Here is a 25089-nt window from a genome sequence, read left to right on the forward strand (position 1 = left end):
AGGGAGATCTTGATCAATGCTACTATCATCTATACATTCGTGCTATTTAAAAACGTTTTTTAAAATAGTAACCTGACAGCCCATTAAAAAAATAATACTTTTGCAGTGCTTTCTCAAAGATAGTACAGTTCTAGAAGAAATGGTACTTTTCAACATGATAACAGTCTATACCATGAAGTTTCATTTTCGTCTACGTTATTCAGAAGAAAGCGACTATGCCTTACGCAATAGTTCCACTAAACACCAGAAACTAATTGAATTAATTACCTTTGTAGGAGTTTTGCTCTTACAAAGATAAGAAGTATCCTCCGTTAGTACAATTTCAGTAACATTTCTGTAGCTTCTGTGCACATTTTCCTGGGGAATCCGATTTCTACTCTTTTTCTATCCTGCTAAACTTACCCTTGAACCCTATTCTACCCTAAGTAGATATATCGAAGGGTAGAATATTAAACTACTTCCTGTGCACCATTCAAAATAATTTATTGGTTTCCGAGTCTTTGTATATAACCATTGATTTGTAACTCCGGAATGCTCTATTATTTTCAGCCGACTTTAAGAGATCGCCACCAATTTTTATTTTCGGATTTTCAACACCGGGAATAGGACTTTCAGAAGGGGTACCAGGTCGCAAAATAGTTCTGCACTTCTCCGATTCCTGAATCCAACGACCGCTTAATATATATCAAAAAGGTAAAGGTTAAGTGTGCTGGAACTTATTTTCACTGCATACTTCACGAAATAGAGGACAAGTCTAAGCTTACGTTAAGGGAAAACATCCTCAAACTGATTTCACTGTGATTTCTGATATCTTGCATTATTTCTAATCAAACGAAATGTTATCACTCGACATGAATGCTGAATCTATTTCGGGGATAGTTTCTGGTTCGGGTATGGTGGCACATTGGAAGAATACACACAAAAATAACCACAGGAAAAGTAGATACTCCAGGGTCGGGGCATTTTCTCCTTTCCTACGGCGTCCCAACCCTCCTCCCCCCCCCCGAAAAAAAACAAGTTTCATAACTAGAAATCTAGACTAATCTAAGCTTCATAACTCGAATTCTAGAAATGCCAAATCTGTGTCCGAAGATTCGAAACTGAAGGAAATGTTGCACGCTAGTCAACCATCTCTTTTGCCATGACCGATATAAATTAAATACCATGAATTTAAATAAATTATTGAGCAAATAAATGACAAGTTTGAATTTACAGTTGCAATTGCGCACAAATCAAGTTTCTACAAACTATTTTGCCAATTTTTGCACACAAGGATTAAAAGCTCCCCGCCCTCACTCAAGCTAAATGTTTTTATGCTGATGAACACTACTTAAAGATAGTTTTAAGACCAACACATATCAACAAACCCTAGATATAATACCTTTTCTGGCGACATTGTTGATCAACAGTCTGTTCTGGAGATAGATTGTTGGTCAACAAACAAAGGTTTTGTTAGTTAACAATTTGGATGAAAAACGACCCACAACTGAAATCGTTGTTTGTCAAACTTGTGGATCAAAGTTAAGCGGGAAATTTAAAGGATGAATATCATGGGGGAAAATTGTTTTTGTTTTTGCAACTTTAGAAGAGGAAAAAACAGCAGCTTATTCAGCGTCGATTTACCAAATCGGTGCCGATTTGAGCTTGAAAATTTTTCTAGTTTTCGGCGCTGATTTACAAAAACTACGCGAAATTTCATCACGATCATAAAAAAAAGAAATCCTGGATCATTTCCTTCTTTTCAGCAGGAATATCAAAAGAACTAAAAAATTAAATATTTAAAATTAAAAGAACTTCATAATTTAATAATGAAGGAATCTAAAATTTAATTAATTATTTTAATGAAATAGAAATTTAAGAAGAATAAAAATTTTAATAATGCCGACGTTTGCCCACTGAGCTGCTGGAATCAGTACCCGTAAAAAGCTATGTGTGTCCAGCCTTTTATTTCCAACAATAATAAAATTTGTGTTATCCTATTTCTGTGCAGAAATGCTCCTTAAGTGAAATTCCCGTTCTGCACATAAGGAGGGGGATATTTGCCCAATAATCCCAACTGTTCCTTATAAAATCTGAGTTCTTTTTAATCCCCCCCTCCACCTGTGAGACAAATTCATGTCCAAGTCACTTATCAATGAAGCTTAAGAAATATTTTTTTAGATCTTATTTCGATTCGTTATCACCATCAGGTCTAATGCAGAAAGACAACCAAAGTGGTACCAAATATTACGACTCACGGAATATTAAAAAAAAAGAAAGGTATACCTTTAGACTATTATTTCAGTTACCACGGCTTCACACTGCCTTACCTTGTGTATGTTATTTGAACTGGCTGACGACTAGCAGAGGTTATTTTTCAAAAGCACGTTGACAGTCTTAAACAAGGGTTACAAAATCGCTTTTTCTTCATTGACAAAAAATGCGCGTTTTTGTGACATGCAGCAAGATTCCTCCGACTAGTCACAAATATATCTTTACCATTAGTGCACATCTGATGCATTGAGAAAAATTCTACACAGCCGACAGAAAAACAAATGACGCTGAAGTTAATCGAGGATAAAACAGCATTTATGAATTCTTAAAAAAGAAATGAAACAGAACCATTTCTATTTTTGATCTAGTTTTATTTTTTAAATCTTGTCCCACAATGCTAACACTTGTCCATTTTAACGTACCTGACCAAGCAACACAAAAAATAAAGCCAAATCCTTACCCTGGTGATATTATCCTAGGGTTAACAAGGTGAAGAAAAGAATGTAAACTGGATACGTTGTCTAACTGGCTAACCAATGCAAGTCCGGCATAAAAGAAAACACCTACAAATACTATATAACATATGTTGTTTTCGAAAACAAGTTTGTAATGCAAACTGAGAATGTAGAAAATAAAAAATACTCCAATTTGATACTAGCATTTATCTTCTTCCCAGAGCTTTCGACGTTGCAGCTTGTTTTGCAGCCGCAGCAGCTTCTCTGGCTAAAAAATAAAAAACAGATAAAATTCAACCATCCAGTTTGTTATTGCATTTGGGTTTCTTTTATCAACAAGAGTAAATATCACCATTTTTACTTCATCGCCATCAGTACTTCATAAAAAGTGAATAACGATATTAAAACTTAACACGAGAAGGAATCAACTCATATAAGAAGTCATACTTAAAACGAAATTATGAAGGAAGAGACAAACCTAGAACGGACATAAAGTACAAAGTGCACTAAAGTCAAACTTAACGCAAACATAAATCACCACAAATTAAATCTCCCTCCACCCTCTTCTTTCTCTTGCCTTACTGGGAAAATTTTGAATATTTTCCTTTTTTTTACATATCAAAGTAAAAAAAAGAATAAAAAAAGAGTAAAAAAAAGAGTCTTACATATCAAAATGTTTGCGCAATGTAACCCAGGAAAATTCGTATGTATATTTGTGACAATCAATTAAGTTTTACTTCTCAGATACCAGTAATCATCAGCCTTTTGTTTGCATTAATCACTTTTCTTTCAAATGTGTAGAAAATTAATTGGTAAAAAAAATCAATAAGTAAAGTGCAAATGACACTCCAGCCCTAGAGGGCGGGGGGTGGTCTGCAAAGCTGAATTTCATATTACAAAATAAATCTACTGATGCAATCACTTGTTAACTGTCATAATTTAATGATTTGGGTTGGATTCAGTTTCCTGAAGTTTTTCTTTCTTCTGAACAATTAGTAAAATTGTTCAGAAAAATATTGTTCAAAAGATACAAACGCATAGTTTATGCCACCTACTGAAAAAAAAAGCTATCTTTACAATAGAAAACACTTACAAATACAAAATACCTACAAACACCTATAACTAGCATCAATTCTACCAAACAAATATCTCTGTCTGCTTGAACATGGAAGAATGAAATGGCAACACTCCAGATAGTAACTCCAGCTTCCTGTTTACATGCTTTCTGTGTTAAAATTGGTTTTGCTAAGCACTATGAAACTTGCTGATGTTACGATGGCCAATTATAAGACATGTAGATTTTTTTTTATTTAACTTCTAGAAAAGTTTGATTATATATTTAATTAATTTGATGATTTATTTTAATAACTTTTAAGTTATTAAATTCAATTTTAGCAATAAAGTCAATTAGTTTAAGTTTTTAAATCATAACAGTAAAATTGATTTAACCAATTACAAAATGTTAGATAATGATCGTATTTGTCTCAGTACTTATCGAGGGTAAATGTTATGACCAACATGGAGACCACCTTCAGGGTACCGAAACTGGGTAAAAAATATCCTGAACCCGATTTTGCAACTAAGCATAGCTTTGAAAAATTCCTAAAAACAGTAGAAAAACAGAAAAAACACATTTTTCAAGTTTTCCTCTTTCATATAAAACTTGCGTGATCACCCACTTTCTGTAAATTTTTTCATGACATTTTACTTTGGAATCTCATGGTAGCTTTTCTACACAAAGAAGAAAGAAAGATAGGCGTCGGGGGGAAGACTTTCTCCACCCTAGAAACATTGGAGATAGTTGGTAAAATACAGCTTTTACCAGTTTTGAACTCCTTCGTCCTAGGTAAACTACTTAATATCCCCAGCGCCCCACAATGGTCGGACCTGTTAGATGGGCAGTCGTTCTTCTGGTCATTTTGGAATTTAAAGAGGTATACAGGAAAAAGTATTCAAATTAGCAATTTAGTCACATATAAAACATTGCCAGTTTCTATTTTCAAGAAAGGTCTCTTCCCTTGGTTCAACTTTTAGAAAAACCTGCATAAGTAACATCACAGATTGATATCCGAATTTTGCTATATCACCAATAAGAGATTCAAAATAAGAATAAAGCTCTGATTACTGCAAGATTTGTCACATAGAGTTTTTAGCAAATGCATGTTTGTTTACACATGCTTGTGACTTTTTGAAGAGTTAAGAGCCTCTTCTGGGTAGTGGATAGGACAAGTCCGGCAAAAGATTCTCTCCTTATATGAGAATGTTGGTAAAATAGGATGCTACAAGAATTCTTTGATTTAAAAGTAACAGTTATTTCTTTATCTATGACAAACCCCATTTACAAACAGAATATTGACATCATGAGAACATATAAAATACTTCTTTTATGCTCAGTTTTATAAGTAGTCCTTCTGGTTCTAAGCTTTGTCTATGATAAGCCCTATTTATAAATAGAATAACAACATCATGAGATCACTTTAAATGTTCCTTTTGTACTCAGTTTTCAAAGAAGTTCTTTCGTTAAAAAAAAACTTTACGGCATTATATGTATTTGCATAAAGTGCGAACACCACGTGCAAAATTGGTGCTGAAGTAGTGCGTAATTTCGGTTTTATCAACAAGTGTGACTACAATGTCACCAGGGCGTTGCACTTTTTTAATATTTTAATTCGATTTGATAACGATTCATTGTGTGTGGCGCTTATTGGTCTTTATTTTAGAAAAAGCCATGTTAAAGTCTTTGAGAATCAGCTTTCGTTATTCTTTATTACAACACTGTACAGCTCAAATAATATGTTGAACATCCATTAAAGTGGCATGCTAATTTCAACTTACATCACCCTTTATTTTTTTGCCGGTTCAAAATCTACAGGGAGGGGCAACTTTCTTTCGATTTTTTCAATGAAAATACCAAAAATAGCCATTTTTCAATGACAATACCAGAAAAAACAGTATTTTTCAAAACCTATGGGAGGGGGATCTTGAGAGCCAAAGATTAACATGTATTCGATTTGGACAACTCAAGCGTAAAGAAAGTGTAATTCAATTTTTTATTTTCTTCGTCCTTTTTCTTGGCTGCTTCTTCTCTTTGCTATTTAATTATTGCTAAACGAAAGGGAAGAAAGGAAAGTGAAGAGAGCAAAATTAAAGAAAATGAAATTAACCTTTCTTTTCTTCGTCCCTTTTCTTGGCTGCTTCTTCTCTTTGTTGTTTAATTATTGCTAAACGAGCCAAATCTGCCCTAGCTTCGTCTGTCTTCCCTTCAGCATGTAATTTCTGATACCTCTCTCGAGCCTTCTGCTTCTCGATTTCTTCCCTAGGAATGTATAAACAAGCTATAGACAACTGCAAGGATAATGTTACCGTTTTCTCTTTTTTCTTCTTCTATAATAAAAACAAAATAAAGAAACATTCGAAAAATGCAAAGATTCATTGTCTGATAGCGAAAATTGTTTTTGAATTTAAAACAAAAATATTTTCAAATAAAAGTGAAGAGGGAGACTTTGAGGGGGCTCCCCCTCGTCAGCCACCCACTCTTTATATACAAGTTCTATAGCGCTAGGCTGAAAGCATTTTTATAAATGCAACAAATGTTCACGTGATCGGTTTTTAAAATAGTTCAACTCAAAATTCTAATATTTAAAGCAAATGCACATCAATCAGCTCTTCCAACCTTGAGATATTGTGAATAATATTTTATTCCATTCCAACAACCCTTATGCTTGAGAAGCCGTTCTTAAAGCATTAGGAAGAAAAATTAAAACTTCAGCGAAAAGAACTGGGGGTTAAGGAGGGGAAAGCCCATCTCGCATAAGGAATATACATATTCGGAATATAAATATACCTTTTTGCTTTCACTGCACTCGCCCTCTAGCCTCTGGAAAGTCATAGGCAAAATCCGTAATCATCTAAATATTTGGTCAATTCATCTCCAGTGCCTCACTTAGAAAACTTACGAGCCTTTTTTTGGGGGGGGGGAGGAGGGCTTCGGTAATCTCTATTCTTAAGAGGACATATTGGCCAACGCCATACTAAATAATGTGCAACTATGTCATACTCCATTGTGGTGAGTTAACGGACTCTCTTTTATAGACTGCATTTACGTTTAGGGAAAAATTCTATCCCCCATATCAGTATGGCCTCTGAGACTGGCTGGCTATACAAATTCCTTTATTTAGTGCTCAAGAGTTCTTGGTTGACCGGCTGAAAATTCTTACAGGCAAAAATGTTATAATGTGGCAATATTTTCTGACATCATCTCTTTTGTTACTTATGAATGGCACTAGATTTTTAAACTATTTATTCGAATGAACCCTCTTTTATGACTAAGAGCCATGGAAGGTAATATGTCTGACCATCCTTCTCTGGAAAATTAAAAAGTTCCAGACTTTGTTAATAATGCCACTAGGGCTCATATACGTTGAATTTCGTTGCAACAAGACGGTAAACTGTTCTACCAAGATAGCACACTTTCTCAGAAGAGTTCAACTGCAATTTCTAAGACTGTGTAATTTTTTATGTGCTAATAGTTTCATAAATGACTTTAGAATTAATACGTTTTAAACACTTAGGATCAACCCAAATAATATTGGTTGTTGCTGAGTTTTTGAGAGGTTGTTGCTGAGTTTTTATTGGTTGTTGAGAGGTTGTTGCTTACTCAGCAACAACAACAAAAATTTTTTTGTTGCTGAGTTTTAATAGAACTTAGTTTTTAGAGTTTTGGTTTCCTTTGACAAGGGTTGCTCTTCCCTTACAATTTGTTATAGGGGCCTGTTTGGCCAACACAGGTCAATTCACTATTCCCTCTCTTGTTCTCATGACTCCCTCCTCAGTCCCCATTTCGTGCGTTCAAACCTAACATTCGTATAACTCATCGTCGTCGAGAATGATGATCTTCCCCAAAACAATGCACCCTCCTTAAAGAGGAGGGAGAGGGTCTGAAATATCAAAAATGAATTATAGGATCATCATTCTCTGGTTTTCAAGATGAGTTCTTCAAAAAAGTATTTTGGTATTTGGATTTCTCCCTTGGATCCAGGAAGGGGTATGACCCCAAGAAACGAGAAGAGGTTATGAAATTTGTACAAATAGTAAAAATAAAAAATAGCCCTTTTGAAATTTCAGCAGAAACTAAGCTCTTGGTAACACTTGCCCCCTCCTCCAGAAACATTTTCGGCTGGCGTTTATAATGTCCTCCCCCACTCTTCCACCTTTTATGCAGGTCCGTAAAAATTGAAAGTAATCCATTCATCTTACTCATGATTTTTTTCTTGAACAATAGGGTAGCTTATCACCCCGCACATTACACGCTTAGTCTGAAATTATTCCCAGGAATGGAGGGAAATAAGAGATTAACCCTGAACATAATTTTATCAAAGCCTCGAATTAATCAGCCTAGTTAAATGAAGATTTAAATTAATGTCTACATCAACCGTTTTTGTTTTTTTTTTGTATTGACTACAAGAATCTTTAGGAAGGAATGCATCATAGTGCAGTATTACTGCCCATTAAACTGGAAATCTCACAGTTTGAATTATCAATGTTTTTAAACTAATTTGCTATCCCTGAATTTTTTATCAATAGCTTTTTGGCCCTCTTTAGAACAAAATAGTAACTTTGCGCCATGAAATGACGGCACTTTGTGTAACCCAATCTTTTTTATTACTTGAAAAAGCACTAGATCTTTTTAATTTCTATCGAATGAGTCTTCTCTCAATTTTCTACGACCATTGGTTCAATACGACCACCCCTTAGAAAACAATCTAAGTTTCTCATAACAACTTATAACATTGATGGGTAGGAAGAATTACCTTTCCTTTCGTGTTAACTGTGGTTTTTCTTCCTGTTTTCCAGGGGCAGTCGCTGAAGCTTTCTTCATTTTTGGTGGGACTCTATTTGGATTTTCTACATCTACTACTGATTTATTTTTCGGTTTTTCCTCTTCACCATCAGAGCTTGATTCACTGCCACTACCTGATTCACTTCCGCTTTCTTCTTCTTCTTCATCGGAAGAATCCTTTTTCTGAGGACGGGGAGAATAGAAATTACAAGCTCAATCTCCAATATAGAATGCAGTCCCATTTTAACTTTGAGTGCCTTTTAACCATTCCAAAAGCCCAGTAAGAACTCGAAAATAAGAGCTGGAAAACCTTACAAAGTACAGTCAGACTGATCAAACATATTCAAGACAGTTGACCATCAGCCTTATAAGATAATATTCTTTTTCCAAGCAACCATTTTTAGCACATTTATTATTTAAAGAGATATCTATTACACTTCATCCCCCCCCCCTTTCCAAACTTCTGATTGCACCATAACCCAAGAATTTAACAAAGATTTGAAGTTGGTTTTACAGCATCCCTGTCTATTATGGGATGTCCAGCCTTTATTTTACCCCTTCCTTGGCTATTTGGCAAAGTGTTCTATGGATATTGTGTAATTTACAGGGCACGCGCAAATAATATGCAGGGATATAAACACTCCTCTATAAGATAAATATAATAGGAATCAAATTTAGTACTCAAATTGAAAAAAATAAACATTGACTTGCTACCTAAGTTAAAGCATCAACAGGTTTATTGGTATTGAAGCAGTAGCAGGTAGTGTATAATATAGTGAGCAGTACTTCTACTGTGACTAAAGTGCAAAACCTGCATTTTAGTCACACTTGTCAATAAAACCAAATTGTGCCCAACTTCAGAGTCAATTATGTACCTTGCACTTATTTTTGGTGGAGTTGGGCCAAGCAGCCATGCTCAAACTTTCAAGCACAATTACTATGATTAATTAACAGAGTAAATATTTAAGGTTCTTTTTCAAAAATACAAAATGTAAGAGTTGAGAATAGCAGTGTTCCTACTGTCAATATTCTAATCCTATTGAATTGAAAGAAACATACTGAAATTAACTAGCAGTTGGAATCCATTTAATAGAAAAGCATGTATTACAATATTACCACAAATATACTATATGAAAAGAACAATTTTCTTAATCAGGACCAAGATCATTTGTTCATTTCTTATCTTAGAATTTTCTTAAGTCTCTTTCAAGTAGCTTTGCTTCTTTTCTTTTTTGAAATATCTTATAATTTTATTTTGCAGACTTTTCAGAAGGTTTCAGTCATTCTTCTCCCTGTACTACCATTGTAAAGGTGCCAATGATACTGTTGATCACTACATATTTGAGAGCAATGTTAAATCTCTGTAGCAAAAGAAAATTCAACTTATTACAGAGTCTGAGGTCTCAGAGGCTAACTCTCCCCTCCAAAATTCTTGTGGAGGAAAACCTTTCAAAAAGTATTGAAAGTGAAACATTCAATTTATTATTTGAATGTCCACAAACAAAGAGTACGACCTAATGTATCAAGAAAAAGAAATTCACATAAACTTCTATTCATCCACTTATTGAAACAGAAAGAAAAAACAGAGCTAATAATCTCTAATATAGGCTAAATCTAGGATTCAAAATACCAAAATAAGCTAAAATGAAGCTGAAATCAAGTTACAACAATTTTACTCACTCTCCAGTTTTTTCTCTCCTCCCTTTTTCTTTCTGCTTCCAATTCTTCAGGATTGGTAAATTGTTTCCTCCTACCTTTTAAGTTAACTTTACCTCCTAAAAAGAAAATGATGACCATAGTAAAAAGTATAAAAAAGAAGAAATATTACACATAAGCAACAAATAGAACATCTTGCATCTTTATAAAAAAAAGGACATGGAGCATTGACTGTGTAGGAGGGGGGAGGAACGAAATTTATTTTTGGGAGCCATTTTGTTGCTTTTTAATGTTTTTTTCCCAGTGATAATACCAAAAAAGGTGTTTTCCTAAGATAAATCCATGAGTTTGAATTATTATAGGTTTTTATTTCTGCTGATCTTGAGTTTAATATGTCCTTTACTTTTCTTTGAAAAACTTCTTTTTTGGACAGCTTTTTAATTAATTTCCATTTGTTTTTTATTGCCAAAGTTTCAAGTTTTTAAACATTCTCCATTTCAAATCTTTTTTTTATCAACATCAAAGTTTTATTGAAGTATCAAAAATAGCATCAAAGTTATAGTATCAAAGTAACTAAGCATCAAGGTACACAAAGTATCAAAGTAAACAAATTATCAAAATAACAATAAGCAACTTGCATAACTTACAGCCCTTGCCCCGTAAATAAAAGTTGCCCCATAAATCAGTAAATCTAAGCAAACAAAGTAACAATAAGCAACTTGCATAACTTACAAACCTTACCCTTGGGGCTCGGGAGATTTCAACCCTGGAAGAATAGTTATTTGGCCTTTGGACTATTTTGAACAAAATTGCCATCTCAAAGTTTTGACCATATACATTTGGGGAAAAGGGGGTAAGGGGCTGATTCCCCTTTGATCACTCTTGACTCTTAAAAAAAGAACTAGAACCTTCAATCTCCAATTGAATGAGCCCCCTCTACAGTGAATGGGGTTTCCCCTAACTAAACGCTCCATGTTAATGGGCAGCCTCAACCTGATGAGGTGGGCGGAGCCCAACCCAGGGACTCTCAGTATCTAGGCAAGTCCTAGCTCTAATTAGATCCCAGGCCTAGGGTCGTTGGGCAAGCAACCCTCCACCCGAAAATTTTACCGCAATGAAAAACGATGATACTGCCTCGGATGACCTACCCCCCTTTACCTTCCACGACCCCAGCATGTCCCTGGACCGATTTCAGACCATCGAATGAACCATATTGACGAAGGTGGAATACGACTCGCCACCTGGAACGTACTCACACTCATCTTTCCTGGAGCTAAATCAATGCTTGCCTATGAGCTAAAACGCTTCAATATAGCTGTGGTTGGCCTCACGGAAACCCGCCTTCTCGGAAGAGAGTCCGAGGATATTGGTGAAGGATATCACCTGATCTGGTTTCGTGACCCAAAAAGCAAGACAAATAGTGAAGGCCTCGTGCTGAACGCCAGAGCCAAGAGATGCCTTCTCTCCTATAAACACATTTCAGATAGAATACTGATGGCTCAGCTGCAGCACAAGCATGGAATGTGGACAATTATTGTATGCTATGCTCCCACGAATCCGAGTCCTGCGTAAGTGAAGGATCAGTTCTATGCGGAGCTCTCAGCGACCCTGTCTAGAGTCCCACCCCACGACATCGTCACTCTTCTGGGAGACCCTAACGTCACGATAAGTGACAGGGAGGGCGTGTGGAGAAATGTTCTCGGCCCTGTGACTCCGGATCCACTGAATGACAACGGACAAAAACTCCTCCAGCTCTGCAATATGCATAATCTGGTCATATCAAACACGCTCTTTGAGAGACGAGATATACAAAAATACATTTGGTATAGTAATGATGGCCAGACAAAGAAGATGATTGATTATGTTATCATCTCGGGTCACTGGCGCTTGTCAATAACAAATTGCCGGACTTATAGGTCGGCCGAGCTTGGAAACACAGACCATAGGATGGTAGTCACCACACTCAGGCTACGCCTGAGAGCACAAGGACAAGAAAGACGGTCTCCCAAGCTCGATCTGAGTAGTCTGGCTACATCTGAGATGCAACAGAAGTATGCTCTCAATATCTCTAACCGGTTTAGCTGCCTCCAAGTTCTGGACAACCCTGAAGTAGCCTGGAAGTCTTTCAAAGATAACATACTCAATTCTGCTGGCAGTACCATTGGCCGCAGCAGACATAAGAATAAACCCTGTATATCCCAGGAGACTCTGTCTGTAATCGAGCTGCGCCGGAAGGCCCGCTTAGCAAAGAATATGCCAGAGTACAGACGACTCAATGGCCTGCGCAATAGCCTACTGCACAGTGATAGGAAGACCTTTGTCGACAAGAAAGCCAGCGATCTTGAAGATGCCTCAAGAAAAGGAGACACCTGCTCCCTGTACAAATATCTCCGCGAGCTGACGGAAGGGAAGACTTCCACCGTGAGCTGTGTTTTGTCTGCTGACGGAAATATGCCAGATGACGATGCAGGCCAACTCTCTGCCTGGAGCAGTAACTTCTCAACGCTTATGAATGCCGAGACAGTTGCTCATCCCGACCCTGATCTGATTCAAGCAGCAATTACCACACCCGAAGCTACTTCCGACCTCGTATCGCAACCGTTTACCACCTTTGAGATCCAAAATGCTGTAAAACGGTTAAATAATAATCAAGCCCCCAGCGTCTGTGGTATTTCTGCAGAACTCCTCAAGTACGGGGGTGTAGCGATGATTCTGTGGCTCCAGCTAATCTGCTCAGCTGTATGGACACTAGAGAGCATATAAAATGACATGCGTGCTATCATCATATTATTACTCTGGAAATGCAGGGGAAACCGCCAAATCTGTTCCATCACTCATGGGGTCACATTCCTCTCGGTTCATGTTAAATTTTTCGCCTTGTCACTCCTAGACATGTGTTCTACCTCTTTGCGAAGAAATAGAAGAGTCCAGCAAGCCGGATTCATGCCCGGCAGGTCGACGATGGAGCAAATGTTTACTATGCGCCAGTTGATCGAGAAGACGCGAGAGTTCCACCAAAAAGCGTACATCGCATTCGTGGACTTTAAGGCTGCCTTCGATTCTGTTGACCACCGTTCACTTTGGCTGATACTAAGAACTACGGGTCTACCCAAGAAATATTGCTCACTCTTTGAAAAGCTGTATGAGGATACGGAAAGCTGCGTGCAAGTCAATGGAAGACGCAATCCCAAATTCGCGGTGAAGACTGGCGTCCGGCAAGTTTGCGCCGCCGCTCCCGAGCTTTTCAAGTGCGTCATAGACCATTTTATGGCCAGCACGACGAATCGCCTTCAGTTCGGTCTTCAGTTTGGAGACCGGTTACTCTCTAATGCTGAGTTCACTAGCAACAGATCGGTAATTCCAAACACCGTTAAACAGGTTACAAAAGCCCTCCAGGTCCTCTCAGAAGAAGCCTCAAGAGTTGGACTGAAGATCAGCTTGCAGAAAACCAAGTTTCCGCTCCTTGGGCCCCCCATGTCCCATTCTACTGTAAAGGAAGTCAACATTGGAAGTAACCAAGTAGAAGTGGTTGAAGACTTCACTTACCTGGGATCTTCTTCTGTCGAATGATGGCTTGATCACAAAAGAGCTTACATCTCGAATTGCCAAAGCTTCAGCACTTGTTGGGAGGCTTAGCAGCATCTGGCGAAAGCCAAACATAAGCCACTTTACAAAAATGCGCATTTACAATACGTCAGTCAGCACTGACCTGCTGTATGGAGCAGAGACGTGGCCAGCTGCAAGATCTATCCTCAGCGCCGTCGATGTCGCTCAGACGAAACATCTCCGAAGAATCAAAAGACTTCACTGGACTGACTTTGTTAGCAACCAGACTCTCCTGTTATGTACAGCTCAAACTCCTTTCTAGACGCAGCTCGCCCAGCGTACTGTTCGGTGGTACGGACACCTCCTTCGCATGCCACGTGACGCCCCAGCACGGGTCACATTCGACTTCAACCCCACCCTTCCCGGATGGTAGTAACCAAGAGGACGCCCACCAACAAGGTGGAAAGACAAAGCCGATGAATTCCTCGCCCAAGCCCACATACTGGTGAAAGAACCTGCGAGCCTGGTAAGCGACAGGTCAACCTGAAGGCGCCTAGCCTCATCGTTCTCTACGCCAAACCCTCGGCAGGAGCCTTAAGTAAGTAAGTCAAGCCTCTACAGTGAATACAACCCCCACTTCCACAAAAACCTTGTATGTTAACGATGGAACATACAGGTGATGCAACTTGAGGTTGCATAACCTCAAGCCCTTGTCCTGAAAGTTGGGGGGAGGGGAGGTTTCAAACAACAGAACCATAGTTATTTGACATGTGGACAATTTGAACAAAATGTCTATCTTAAAATTTGTTTAGCTCTAGAAGCATTGGGATGATCTTTGGACTATTTTAAACAAAATGGCTCTCTCAAAATTTTAATTAAATGCATTTAGGGGAAAAGGGTGTGAGGGGAGGGGGGCTAGTTGCTCTCTGATCACTTTTGACTTTCAAAAGAGAACTAGAACTTTCAATTTCCAATCAAAAGAGCCTCCTCCAAAGTTTATATGACCACCCCTTCCATAAAAACCTTATATTACCCCATGGCATAAATTACAATCCTTACCCCTGGCCCTGGGGGCTCAAGTCAATCCTGGAGGCAATTTTATATGATCTTAGACTATTTTAAACAAAATGGCTATCTAAAAATTTGATTGGATTTATTTGGGGAAAAGAGGGCTGAAGGGGTGGGGGGGCTATTTAACCTCCAATCACTTTTGACTCTTAAAAAGGAAACTGAAACTTTCAATTACCAATCAATTGAATCTCCTCCAAAGTTTACACAGCCAGCCCTTCCAAAAAAAACCTTATATGACCCCAGGGCATAACTTACAACACTTGCCCCCATCCTCTGGGGGGTTGTGTGGAATTTTTGTTATCTGATCTTGGAATATTGAACAAAATGGTAATCTAAAAATTTTGATCAGATGCATTTGCAGAAAATAGGCATGGGGAGCATGGGCACCAGCAAGGGGGGGGGGGGGGGGCAGAGGGGCCAGGGCCCCCTGGAATTTTTGGACTATAAAGTAATTATAAGAAAACCAAAGGAAAGAGCGCAGAACAGGGAAAAAACATGGAAAAAACTTTTGTTGCTTCACTGCTGGCTGCCTGCCAATAGATTTTGACCCATAATAAGGAAAATATAAGTTTTAATTTCTGACTGGGTAAACCCTATTTCCACAAACATTTTTTCTATATGATTTGGTTGGAGCAAAAAAAAAAAAAAAATCAAATTCTTCATAGTAATTAATGGTAAGTAAATAACAATCCTTATCAAAAACGAAAGTATAAGAGCCTAACTATTGATGACATTCAGTCAAAGAATCAGCTTTTTATGGTGATCCTAAATATGTAATTGTTAATTTCTGTGTTTTCCCCCTGAATGGATACGTTTTTTTGTGTTTTATTGCCAATTTTTTACTTTTATGTATAAAGGTGTCAAATATACTGGCCTTTAAATATACTGGCATTTAGTATTCAAAGTTAAATTAAAAATATTGAATTTAAATTGTTTATTTTATTTTCTTAATATTAGTTTTAATGTTTTATTTTGAACAAACTACTTTTGTTATGCGTCACTGTTTATAAACACTGAGTCTAAAGGCATTAAATAATTTGGTGTTTCATAACCAAGTTCAAAACTGTTGATATTGTTAAAAAAAATATCTGTCCAACACTTCAGCATTGCTCAACAGATATGAATGCTAGGAGTTTATATCTTAATTTTTGTAAGTAGGCTATTTTTTTGCGTATCTGTTGTAATTACTTACTTTTTTCATTTTTATACACTTTTACTTTAATTGCCATACTTTTTCCATTACCTTTAGAAAGTGTTTGTCTCAAAGCTTCATTAAATAAAGAAAAAAAAACAAGTTTTTTCAACTGAAAATAAGGAGCAACATTAAAACTTAAAAAGAATATAAATTACTACGTATATGAGAGGGGGTTGATCCCTCCTCAACACCTCACTCTTCAGGCTACAGTTTTTTGACACTTTAAAACAAGTTACTTATTGTTCTAATTAAATGACCCTTGTTTTTCAGGAGTCGTTTTTAAAGAATTGGGACAAAATTTAAACTTTAGCGTAAAGAGCGCGATGTTGAAGAGGGGGCAATATACTCATATACGTAATAATTTCTGTTCGTTTTAAGTTTTAATGTTCCTCTTTAATTTCAGTTGAAAAAACTTGTTTTTTTTTCTAATTTCTGATCGTTTTTTAAATAGCACCAGGATACCTGGCTCCATCTCCACAGAAAAATCACTTTCCCCATAGAAACATCCTATGGACAATTCAATCCTGGTGAAAATTTACCCAGCACAATTACCCTTAACATCTCCATTCATAAAATTGAATTGGTAAAGAGAAAGCAAGACATAAAGAAATTTCTCACATGAATTCTGGAAAATTCACCCAGTGTAAAATTTCCTCTGAATATTTCACCCTCTTGAAACTATCCTCTCCATTGAATATTCACCCAGCAGAAAATTCGTCCTCCCCTCCCCACCCAAAAAATGTATGCATACTTCCCAATAACAAATAAGGCAATGGGCAAATTTTATAACTTAAAAACCTTTCCCCAGAGGCTCTAGGGGGTCATTTTATCTCCAAAGATGTAGTTATTGGGCCTTTCAACTATGCTGAACAAAAAATTTATCTCAAAATTGTAATTGAATAATTTTGGGAACAAAGTGGTGTGGGAGGGGGCCTATTTGCCCTCTAATTTTTTGGTCACTTAAAAAGGGCACTAGAACTTTTCATTTCTGTTAGAATGAGCCCTTTCTCAACATTCTAGGCCCACTGGGTCAATACAATCACCCCTGGGGAAAAAACAAATAAACACACATTTGTGATTTTTTCTTCTGGTTTTGGCAGATATGAGCTTGAAACATCTACAGTAGGGTTATTTGATATGCTGAATCAGATGGTGTCATTTTCATTATAATTATATGACTTCAAGGGGGTCTTTCCTTTTTTTTCAAAAAATCAGACAAATTTTCTCAGGTGCATAGCTTTTCATAGGCAAGACTAAACTTAATGAAACTAATATATTTTGAATCAGCATAATAAGCCATTTTTTTTATATATCTATTGGTATCAAAATTCTGCTTTTTAGAGTTTGGTTACTATTGAGCCAGGTCACTCCTTACTTTCAGTTTGTAACCACAAGCTGTTTGATTATCCATCAAAATTCAAACAGAGATCATTGAAATATTGAATGTTTTTTCTGTGTTACCAAAAGTATTATATTCATAAAATTTTACAGTTTCATGAAATGTAATCAAACAAATAAGAAAGGTTTTTCAACTAAAGTAAGGAGCAAGTTAAAAACTTATTACAAATATAAATTGCTCTGTATATAAGGGGAACTGCCCCCTTCTTGACACCTTGCTCACTAAAAAAAGTTTATTAGAGCTTTGAAAGTTTTTTTCAATTGTAAATTTTCTTAACAAATTTGGAAAAAAGCCAAAATTCACAGTAAACAGTAAGGAGACAACCTCCTTCATACAATGGATAACCTGTTCAAATAGGTTTCAAATCTGTTTCTTGCTTTCAGTTCAAAAGCTCTTTATTATTTAATTTCTGACTGTTTTCTGAATCATACCCAGGCCTAACCAAGATATAATTTGGGGTACCAGTCGCTTCAATCCCTAGTCAATTACTTCTAAAATGGGTAAATCAATAATTATGCATTGATTAGTACTATCCTAGGTTTAAATTTGCAATTTCAATTTTGGATAAAATTTGAATATACTTAAAAAATTGGCAATGAATAGTAATTTTGGTGAAAAGTCCTTGTTAATATTACTACTAAGGAATTTTCGGTTGGATGAAAAGGTGTATTTTTGTTTGTATGGATGGAAATTCTGTGAGACTTTTGATCTTCTACATAACTGAAGCCATCACAACCTCTACAATAGGATTTTCTTATCAATAAATACATTACATATACTTTTTAAATACATTGAAGTACTTCATATAAATAAAAAAAGAAAAATATTACCATTTAAAATGCTGATGATGACTGGCCTTGCCTTTTCCACCTCTGTGCTGGTAGATATGGGAATATAACATATTAGCTTTATAGATCAACATTTTAATTAATTCCTACTCCCCCCTTTCTCTTTAAACATTTACCTGAAGCCTCATGAAGAGTAAGCAGTTTGTCTATTAAAATGTACTTTTTAGGAATTTGCCCCCCCACCTAAACAATGACTCACCCCCCCCCACCTTATTATAGCTGATATGCAATTACAGATCACCAAACATAGCCTAATTTTATCAGAAATAAAGCAAATCAACTTGGTTAAATCCAGTACTACAACCATGTGGCATTACTTCTTCTGCAACTGGAAAGCCTAAAATATAGTTATTGATACTTTTAAATCAATTAGTTTCTCAGGATTTTAAAATGATTGCAAACTCATCCTCTTTGGAGTAAAGTTGTAGTTTGATGCCCTAAACCACCTAAGCTGTCACCCAACCACCCCTGCTATTTTGGTGCCTGCCCCCCCCCCAGAAAATTATCTGCAGGTGCCCTTGATGGGGAGGGTTATTTGCATTCCAATTACTTTTGACTTTTGAAAAGGCATTAGAACTTCCCATTTCCGATTAAATGTGCCCTCTCCTAAGTTTATACAGCCACTTCTTCCACCTAGGTCTAAGTGTTTATGTATGTGTAAGTGAGTGAGTGCAAGTGAGGCCAAGTGAGTGAGGCCAAGTGAGTGAGTGAGTGTGAGCCCCCCATGTGAGTGTGAAAGTTTATATGACCACTCCTTCCATAAAGGCCTTATATGCCCAACAGGGATAAATCACAATTTTTATTCCAAGGCTTGGGAGGTTGTGTCAACACCAGAGGAATTAATATATGATCTTTGGATTATTTTGAACAAAATGGTTAACTCAAAAATTTGACCAGATGTATTTGGGTAAAAAAGAGCTTGGGGGAGGGGGTCTAGTTACCCTCCAATTACTTGACTCTTAAAAGGGAACTAGAACTTTCAACTTCCAAAGGAAAAGAGGGTGTGAGTGGGACTAGTTGCCCACTGATCACTTTTGACTCTTAAAAAGAGCACTAGAACTTCTTATTTTCAATTGAATAAGCCCCCTCCCCAGAAGTTTAAAAGACCACCCCTTCAACATGAAGTACCTCTGGGGAGCTAATAATAATAATTGGAAAAGTGTATTTAAACAAGTTAAATTGAATACAATCCAAATCAAACATTCCCCCTTTTTCTAATGCAAATTACTGCAATTAGAAAAGATTAAATTGTATAATTGACAATGATAGCCCTAGGAATTTGGGGGGGGGGCATTGCATCCCCAGAGGCACAGTTACTAGATCTTTTGCCTATTTTGAAAAAAAATTACTCTTTCAAATTTTTGATTAGTGTTGAGGGGAGCGGGCATCTAAAAGGACAAAGGGGCATCTTGTAGTCCTTCAACCCCTTTTCAACATCCCTTAGTCTCAAATTCCAACTTAATACCCTTAGCAGTCCTTCAAATATTCAAAATATGTTGTTGTTTTTTTAAACTGGATACAAATAATATCTTTTAGTTTGGACTACAATAGGAATTTATTTCACTTGTCTTGAGTTTAATGAGGCTCTTTACTTTCCTTTGAAAAACCATATTTTAAGTCAGATTTGTTTGGGAAAAGAGGTTATGGGGGGTGGGCTAGTTGCACTCTGGTCACTTTTGACTCTAAAATAGGTAACTAGAACTTTCAATTTTTAATCGAATGATCCTCCTACAAAGTTTATATGGCAGCCCCTTCCATAAAAACCTTACGTGCCTCCAGGCCATTACTTACAACCCATGCCCCAGGCTCTGGGGGTTATGCTCAAAAAGTGCCTCTTGGGGTTGCCCCTGGCAATTTTGAACAAATTGGCTATTTCAAAATTTCAATAAGATGCATTTGGGGAAAAGAGGGCATAAGGGGGGGGGCTAGTTGCCCCCTGACCACTTTTGGCTCTGAGATAAGGAGCTAGAATTTCTAATTGAATAAGCTCTCTCCAAAGTTTATACAACCACCCCTTCCATTGAAACCTTGTATGTTCTCTGATCACTCTTGACTCTAAAGAAGCAAACTTGAACTTTCAATCAAAAGAGCCTCCTACAAAGCTTATACAGCCACCATTTCTATAAAAACCTTAAATGCCCCCAAATCATAACTTACAACCCTCACCCCCCTAGGTTCTGGAAGGTTGTATCAATCCTGGAGGCATTTCCCTAAAATTACCTTAAACTGCAGCTTGGAGCAAATCTAAGGATTTTTCATCCTTGTAATGCTCCATTATGACTTCTGTAGGTTGTTTGATGCAGTTGCTTGCTACATTTGGGTTGAGGACTCAGCAGCTTCTCAGTTGTACAGGAACTCTTGCTGTTGTCATTCTTTGTCAAGATTTTGCTTGAATGCACCTGTCAAATCAGCAGCCACTGTATCTTCAGACAGTTGATTCCACAAGTTTGTTATTTGCTGTCTGAAGAAATGGCTTCTTTCTCAGATTGAAGAGCATTTCTTGAAGATTTTCTTGAAACGCCCTCTTGTCACAGAACCTTCTGAGGGGGGGGGGTCAAAAAGACCAGGGAGAATATTTTTGGGAATAATTTTGTGGGCCATAATCATGTCACCATGTTTCCTCTGGTATGTGAGAGTAGGAAGCTTCAAGTGACCTAGACACTCTCTGTATGGGATTTGCTTGAGGCTTTTGACCATTTTAGTTACTCTTTGTTGTACTTTTTCGAGTATTTCCTTGTCATTTTTGAAGTAGGGTGACACCAGGGACATTCCAACCTCTAGGCGCAGGCAAACTAGTGCCCTGTAGAGCTTCAGAAAAACAAATGGGCATCTGCTGCTGATAGTTCTTTTGATCATTCCAAGAGATTGGAGGGCAGAAAACAATACAGATTTTGCATGGGTGCTGAACTTAAGTTGACAATCAAGAATGACTCCAAGATCTCTTTCTTTAGAGACTACTAAAAGGGGCTTTCCTTTGGAATGGTACTGCTGATGTGTATCATCATTGCCAAAGTGGATTGCATGGTATTTATCACTATTGAAAGAGAGGAACCATGTATCAGCCCAAGTACTGAGAATTTCAAGGTCCTTTTGGATAGATTGCAGGTCAGAGGGTGTAGCTGCTTTACCAACAAGTTTCAAACCATCAGCATAAAGAGTGAGGAGGTTTGAGAGAAGATTGACTGCATCATCTACATAGAAGTTGAAAAGACTTGGCCCAAGAATGGTTCCCTAGGGAATAATGCATAAAAACAATTGTAGAGTAGGAGAAATGAAGGACACCTTGGGAGTCATGAACTCTTAGAACTTGTATTCTTTCTGAAAGGAAACTTTGTATTCACTTGACAATAACATTATCAATAGCAGCTGCTTTAGTTTGGTGATGAGGAATTTATGACAAACCCTGTCAAATACTTTTGAGAGGTCCAAGAGCACCATGTTGACAGGAAAATCTTCATCTAGCAATGATGTAACATACTCATATGTCTGTATTAGATTTTTATCAATGGATTGTAAAGATCTAAAGCCATGTTGAGTGGAAGTGAGAAAGTTGTTAATTTCATATGATCTTTGGACAATTTTGAACAAAATAGCTATCTCAAAATTTTAATCAGATACATTTCAAACAAACCTATCCCAGAGTTTCTGTTAACTGATCTTTCAATTATTATAAACAAAATGACTATCTCAAAATTTTCATCTGATACATATGGGGAAAAGAGGACTCAAATTTCAGTTAACACAAATTCAGCTTCCCCTGGGCTCTGGGGGGTTGTGAAAAGAGGGCGTGGGGGGGGGGCTGATTTCTATCCAATCACTTTTGACTCTTAAAAAGAGAACTAGAACTTCTGATTTTGAATCAAATGAGACCCCTTTGAAGTTTATACAACCACCCCTTCCATAAAAACCTGTTGAGGTTTTTCTGATCTTTAGACCATTTTGAACAAAATGGATATCTCAAATTTCAGTCAGATATATTTGGGGAAAAGAGGGTGTGGGGGGCTAATTTCTGCCTGATAACTTTTGACTCTTAAAAAGAGAACTAGAACTTCTAATTTCTAATCAAATGAGCCCCCTTCAAAGTTTATATAACCATCCTTTCCATAAAAACCTTATATACCCCTGGGGCAGAGCTTAAAACACTTCCTGTAAAATTCTACTTTAGCTACTTTTGGCTATCTTGGCCAAGATAGCCAAAGTTTGGTTAGGAAAATTAAACTTTCAGGGATAGGTCTACAGGATAAAGTATCTTCCAGGAAGGCATTTTGAAGTACCAACTTCTACTCCTTCTCTCTCTAGACCTGACCTTTGATGACCTTTAAAACTCTATGTATTATAAAAGTGAAACCTTGCAAAATGAAGCTTCTGCTTAAATGAAGTACAACAAAATTGTTTTTGGTAAATATTTACCAAATCATATTATTGAGTTACAACAAACGTGAATATACAACTCAATGCCCTTTTTTATGCTCTTTACAAATATAATAATCATTTTTGTTGGAAATGAATTTTAGCCCCCACCCCTATATATACCAATTCAGGGTATATATTTGCACATTAGGGGGGTGGGGTTAATTTTATTTCTGAAGTAAATGAGAGGTAAGTTTAAACTTTTCCCCCCCCACCCTAATGTGCAAATATATACCCGGAATTGGTATATATAGGGGTGGGGGCTAAAATTTGTTTCCAACAAAAATGATTATTATATTTGTAAAGAGCATAAAAAAGGCATTGAGGGGTATATTCACTTTAGTTGTAACTCAATAATATGATTTGCTATATATTTACCTTGTTTTCAGCATCACAACTTTGCTCAATCTGAATTTATAAAGTTTTAAAGATATGCAAATATAGATCCTAAATTTTGAAAAAAAAACCCATTGATTTGGCTAAAGCATTTTACTCAAATAACAGGAATTGCATTTTCAGAACTAAAGCCAGAGAAAAAGAAACTGATAATTGGAAATTAAGGTAAAATGTTATTTTGTCAAAATTTCAACAGGTCATGTAGGCAAATTTCAAGACCCTCTAGAGGGAGAAGAAGTGGAGGTAGGTACTTCAAAATACCTTCCTAGGTCATACTTTAACCTGTAGACTCATCCCTGAGAGTTTCATTTTCCTACCCTAACCCCTTTATAAGATAGCCAAAAGTAGCTAAAGTAGAATTTTACCACACTTCCACCTGGGGGAGGGGGGGGGGGTTGATCCCAGAGTTGTTTATATCTGATCTCTGGTCAATTTTAAACAAAATGGCTATCTAACCTTACCCCTTTCCAAGATTGCAAAAAGTAGCTAAACCAGGATTTTAATAATTCTATTTTAATATGCTAAGCTGAAGGGTGACTTTTGGGTAAAGTTCTATGAAATCATATTATTGAGTTAGGACTAAAGTGAATACACCATTCGACACCTTTTTTTGTGCTTATTACAAATATAATAATCATTTCTATTGAAAATGAATTACAGCCCTCCCCCCTATATATGTCAATTCAGGGTTAGGTTAGGTATAGCCTATATAGGGGGGGGCTGAAATTCATTTCCAATAGAAATACTTATTATATTCATAGTCAGCATAAAAAAGGGCATTGAATGATGTATTCACTTTAGTCCTAACTCAATAATATGATTTCATAGAACTTTACCAACTTTTGTTTAGATTTAAAATTGAAAACATAATTTTGCAAGATTTTAATCAGTGACTAGGCTAATTGTTTTCTGGGTAAATTTTTACCAAATCATATTACTGACTTACTAATAAAGTGAATATTACACTCAATGCCTTTTTTTATGCTCTTTCCAAATATAATAATCATTTTTGTTGGAAATGAATTTTACCCCCACCCCTATATACCAATTCAGGGTATATATTTGCACATTAGGGGGGTGGGGGTAAAGTTTAAACTTACCTTCCATTTACATCAGAAGTAAAATTTGCCCCCCCCCACTAATGTGCAAATATATACCCTGAATTGGTTTATATAGGGGTGGGGGTAAAATTAATTTCTGACAAAATGATTATTATATTTAGAAAGAGCATAAAAAAAAGGCATCAAGTGGTATATTCACTTTATTTGTAAGTCAATAATATGATCTGGTAAAATTTACCGTTTTATGGCCAAGATCTATTTGATTAACCTATTTTGAAGAAATCAGTTGATGGCACTTTCAGCAATGGACCTTAATTAGCCTAGGCCTAGTGTGGGTTAATAGCCTATGAGTTGGCCTAACCAGAATAATTTGTACAGAAAGTAATAGTGCATTTTAGTCAAAATAAATACTGTACCTCTAGTCATTCTATAGCTGATCTTTTTGAATGTATAAAAGGAACTCTTTAAATATTTATTTTAGGCCTTATTTTAGTATTTCAAAATTCTTCTTCTTCTAATTCACAGCAGGCAATTTACAAGACTTGTAGTCTACTTCTTTCTTGAAAATTATTGTCGACACTGCCATGTCTATCGGTAGCCCAAGGTAAACACAGCTGAGTTTTCAGGGAATAGCAGCCGTTTTTGCGGGATCTGGCAAATTTCATCCATTTTTTGCTGCAGATTTAAAATTTTTGTGATTCACGTGCATCCGTTATGCGTTAGGCGTTTTGCGTTAAAATAAAGAAAAATAGAACCATTGAGAACCAGGGGTAAAGGGCTAGGCACACGTAGCTGATTTCGGGAACCAATTTCAGCAAGGGTGTATTCCACGTCGAGTGATTATAATTAATGATGCTAAGAAGCAGGGTTTAGTGACATTTTTCGGTGATTAATCATCATTAATTACGTTCTAGACAAGGAATGTAGTAGGCATTTAGAGCTTTAGGCATGTAATTAATT

The 25089-nt window shown here is 36.6% G+C and overlaps 1 protein-coding gene across 1 annotated transcript; it reads right to left on the reverse strand.

The window, feature by feature from the left end:
• Positions 1–2823: 2823 nt before the first annotated feature.
• LOC148954232 (uncharacterized) lies at positions 2824–24680 on the reverse strand. The gene is made up of 5 exons (XM_089086993.1): positions 24546–24680; positions 10228–10322; positions 8519–8730; positions 5873–6024; positions 2824–2976 (listed from the first exon to the last, which is right to left on the reverse strand). The coding sequence occupies exons 1-5, from the start codon at positions 24553–24555 to the stop codon at positions 2915–2917; spliced, it is 531 nt and encodes a 176-aa protein (XP_088943119.1). The 5' UTR covers positions 24556–24680; the 3' UTR covers positions 2824–2914.
• Positions 24681–25089: the final 409 nt, after the last annotated feature.

This window comes from Artemia sp. Qi Xiang Cuo, chromosome 3, assembly GCF_049724085.1.
Source record: "Artemia sp. Qi Xiang Cuo chromosome 3, ASM4972408v1, whole genome shotgun sequence".
NCBI lineage: Eukaryota > Metazoa > Arthropoda > Branchiopoda > Anostraca > Artemiidae > Artemia > Artemia sp. Qi Xiang Cuo.

Coding starts and splice junctions, on each gene's coding strand:
- LOC148954232 (XM_089086993.1), bottom strand. Junction 8,731..10,227: donor AGGAGAGAAAAAACTGGAGA/GTGAGTAAAATT, acceptor CCCCGTCCTCAG/AAAAAGGATTCTTCCGATGA. Junction 2,977..5,872: donor AAGGGACGAAGAAAAGAAAG/GTTAATTTCATT, acceptor TTTATTTTTTAG/CCAGAGAAGCTGCTGCGGCT.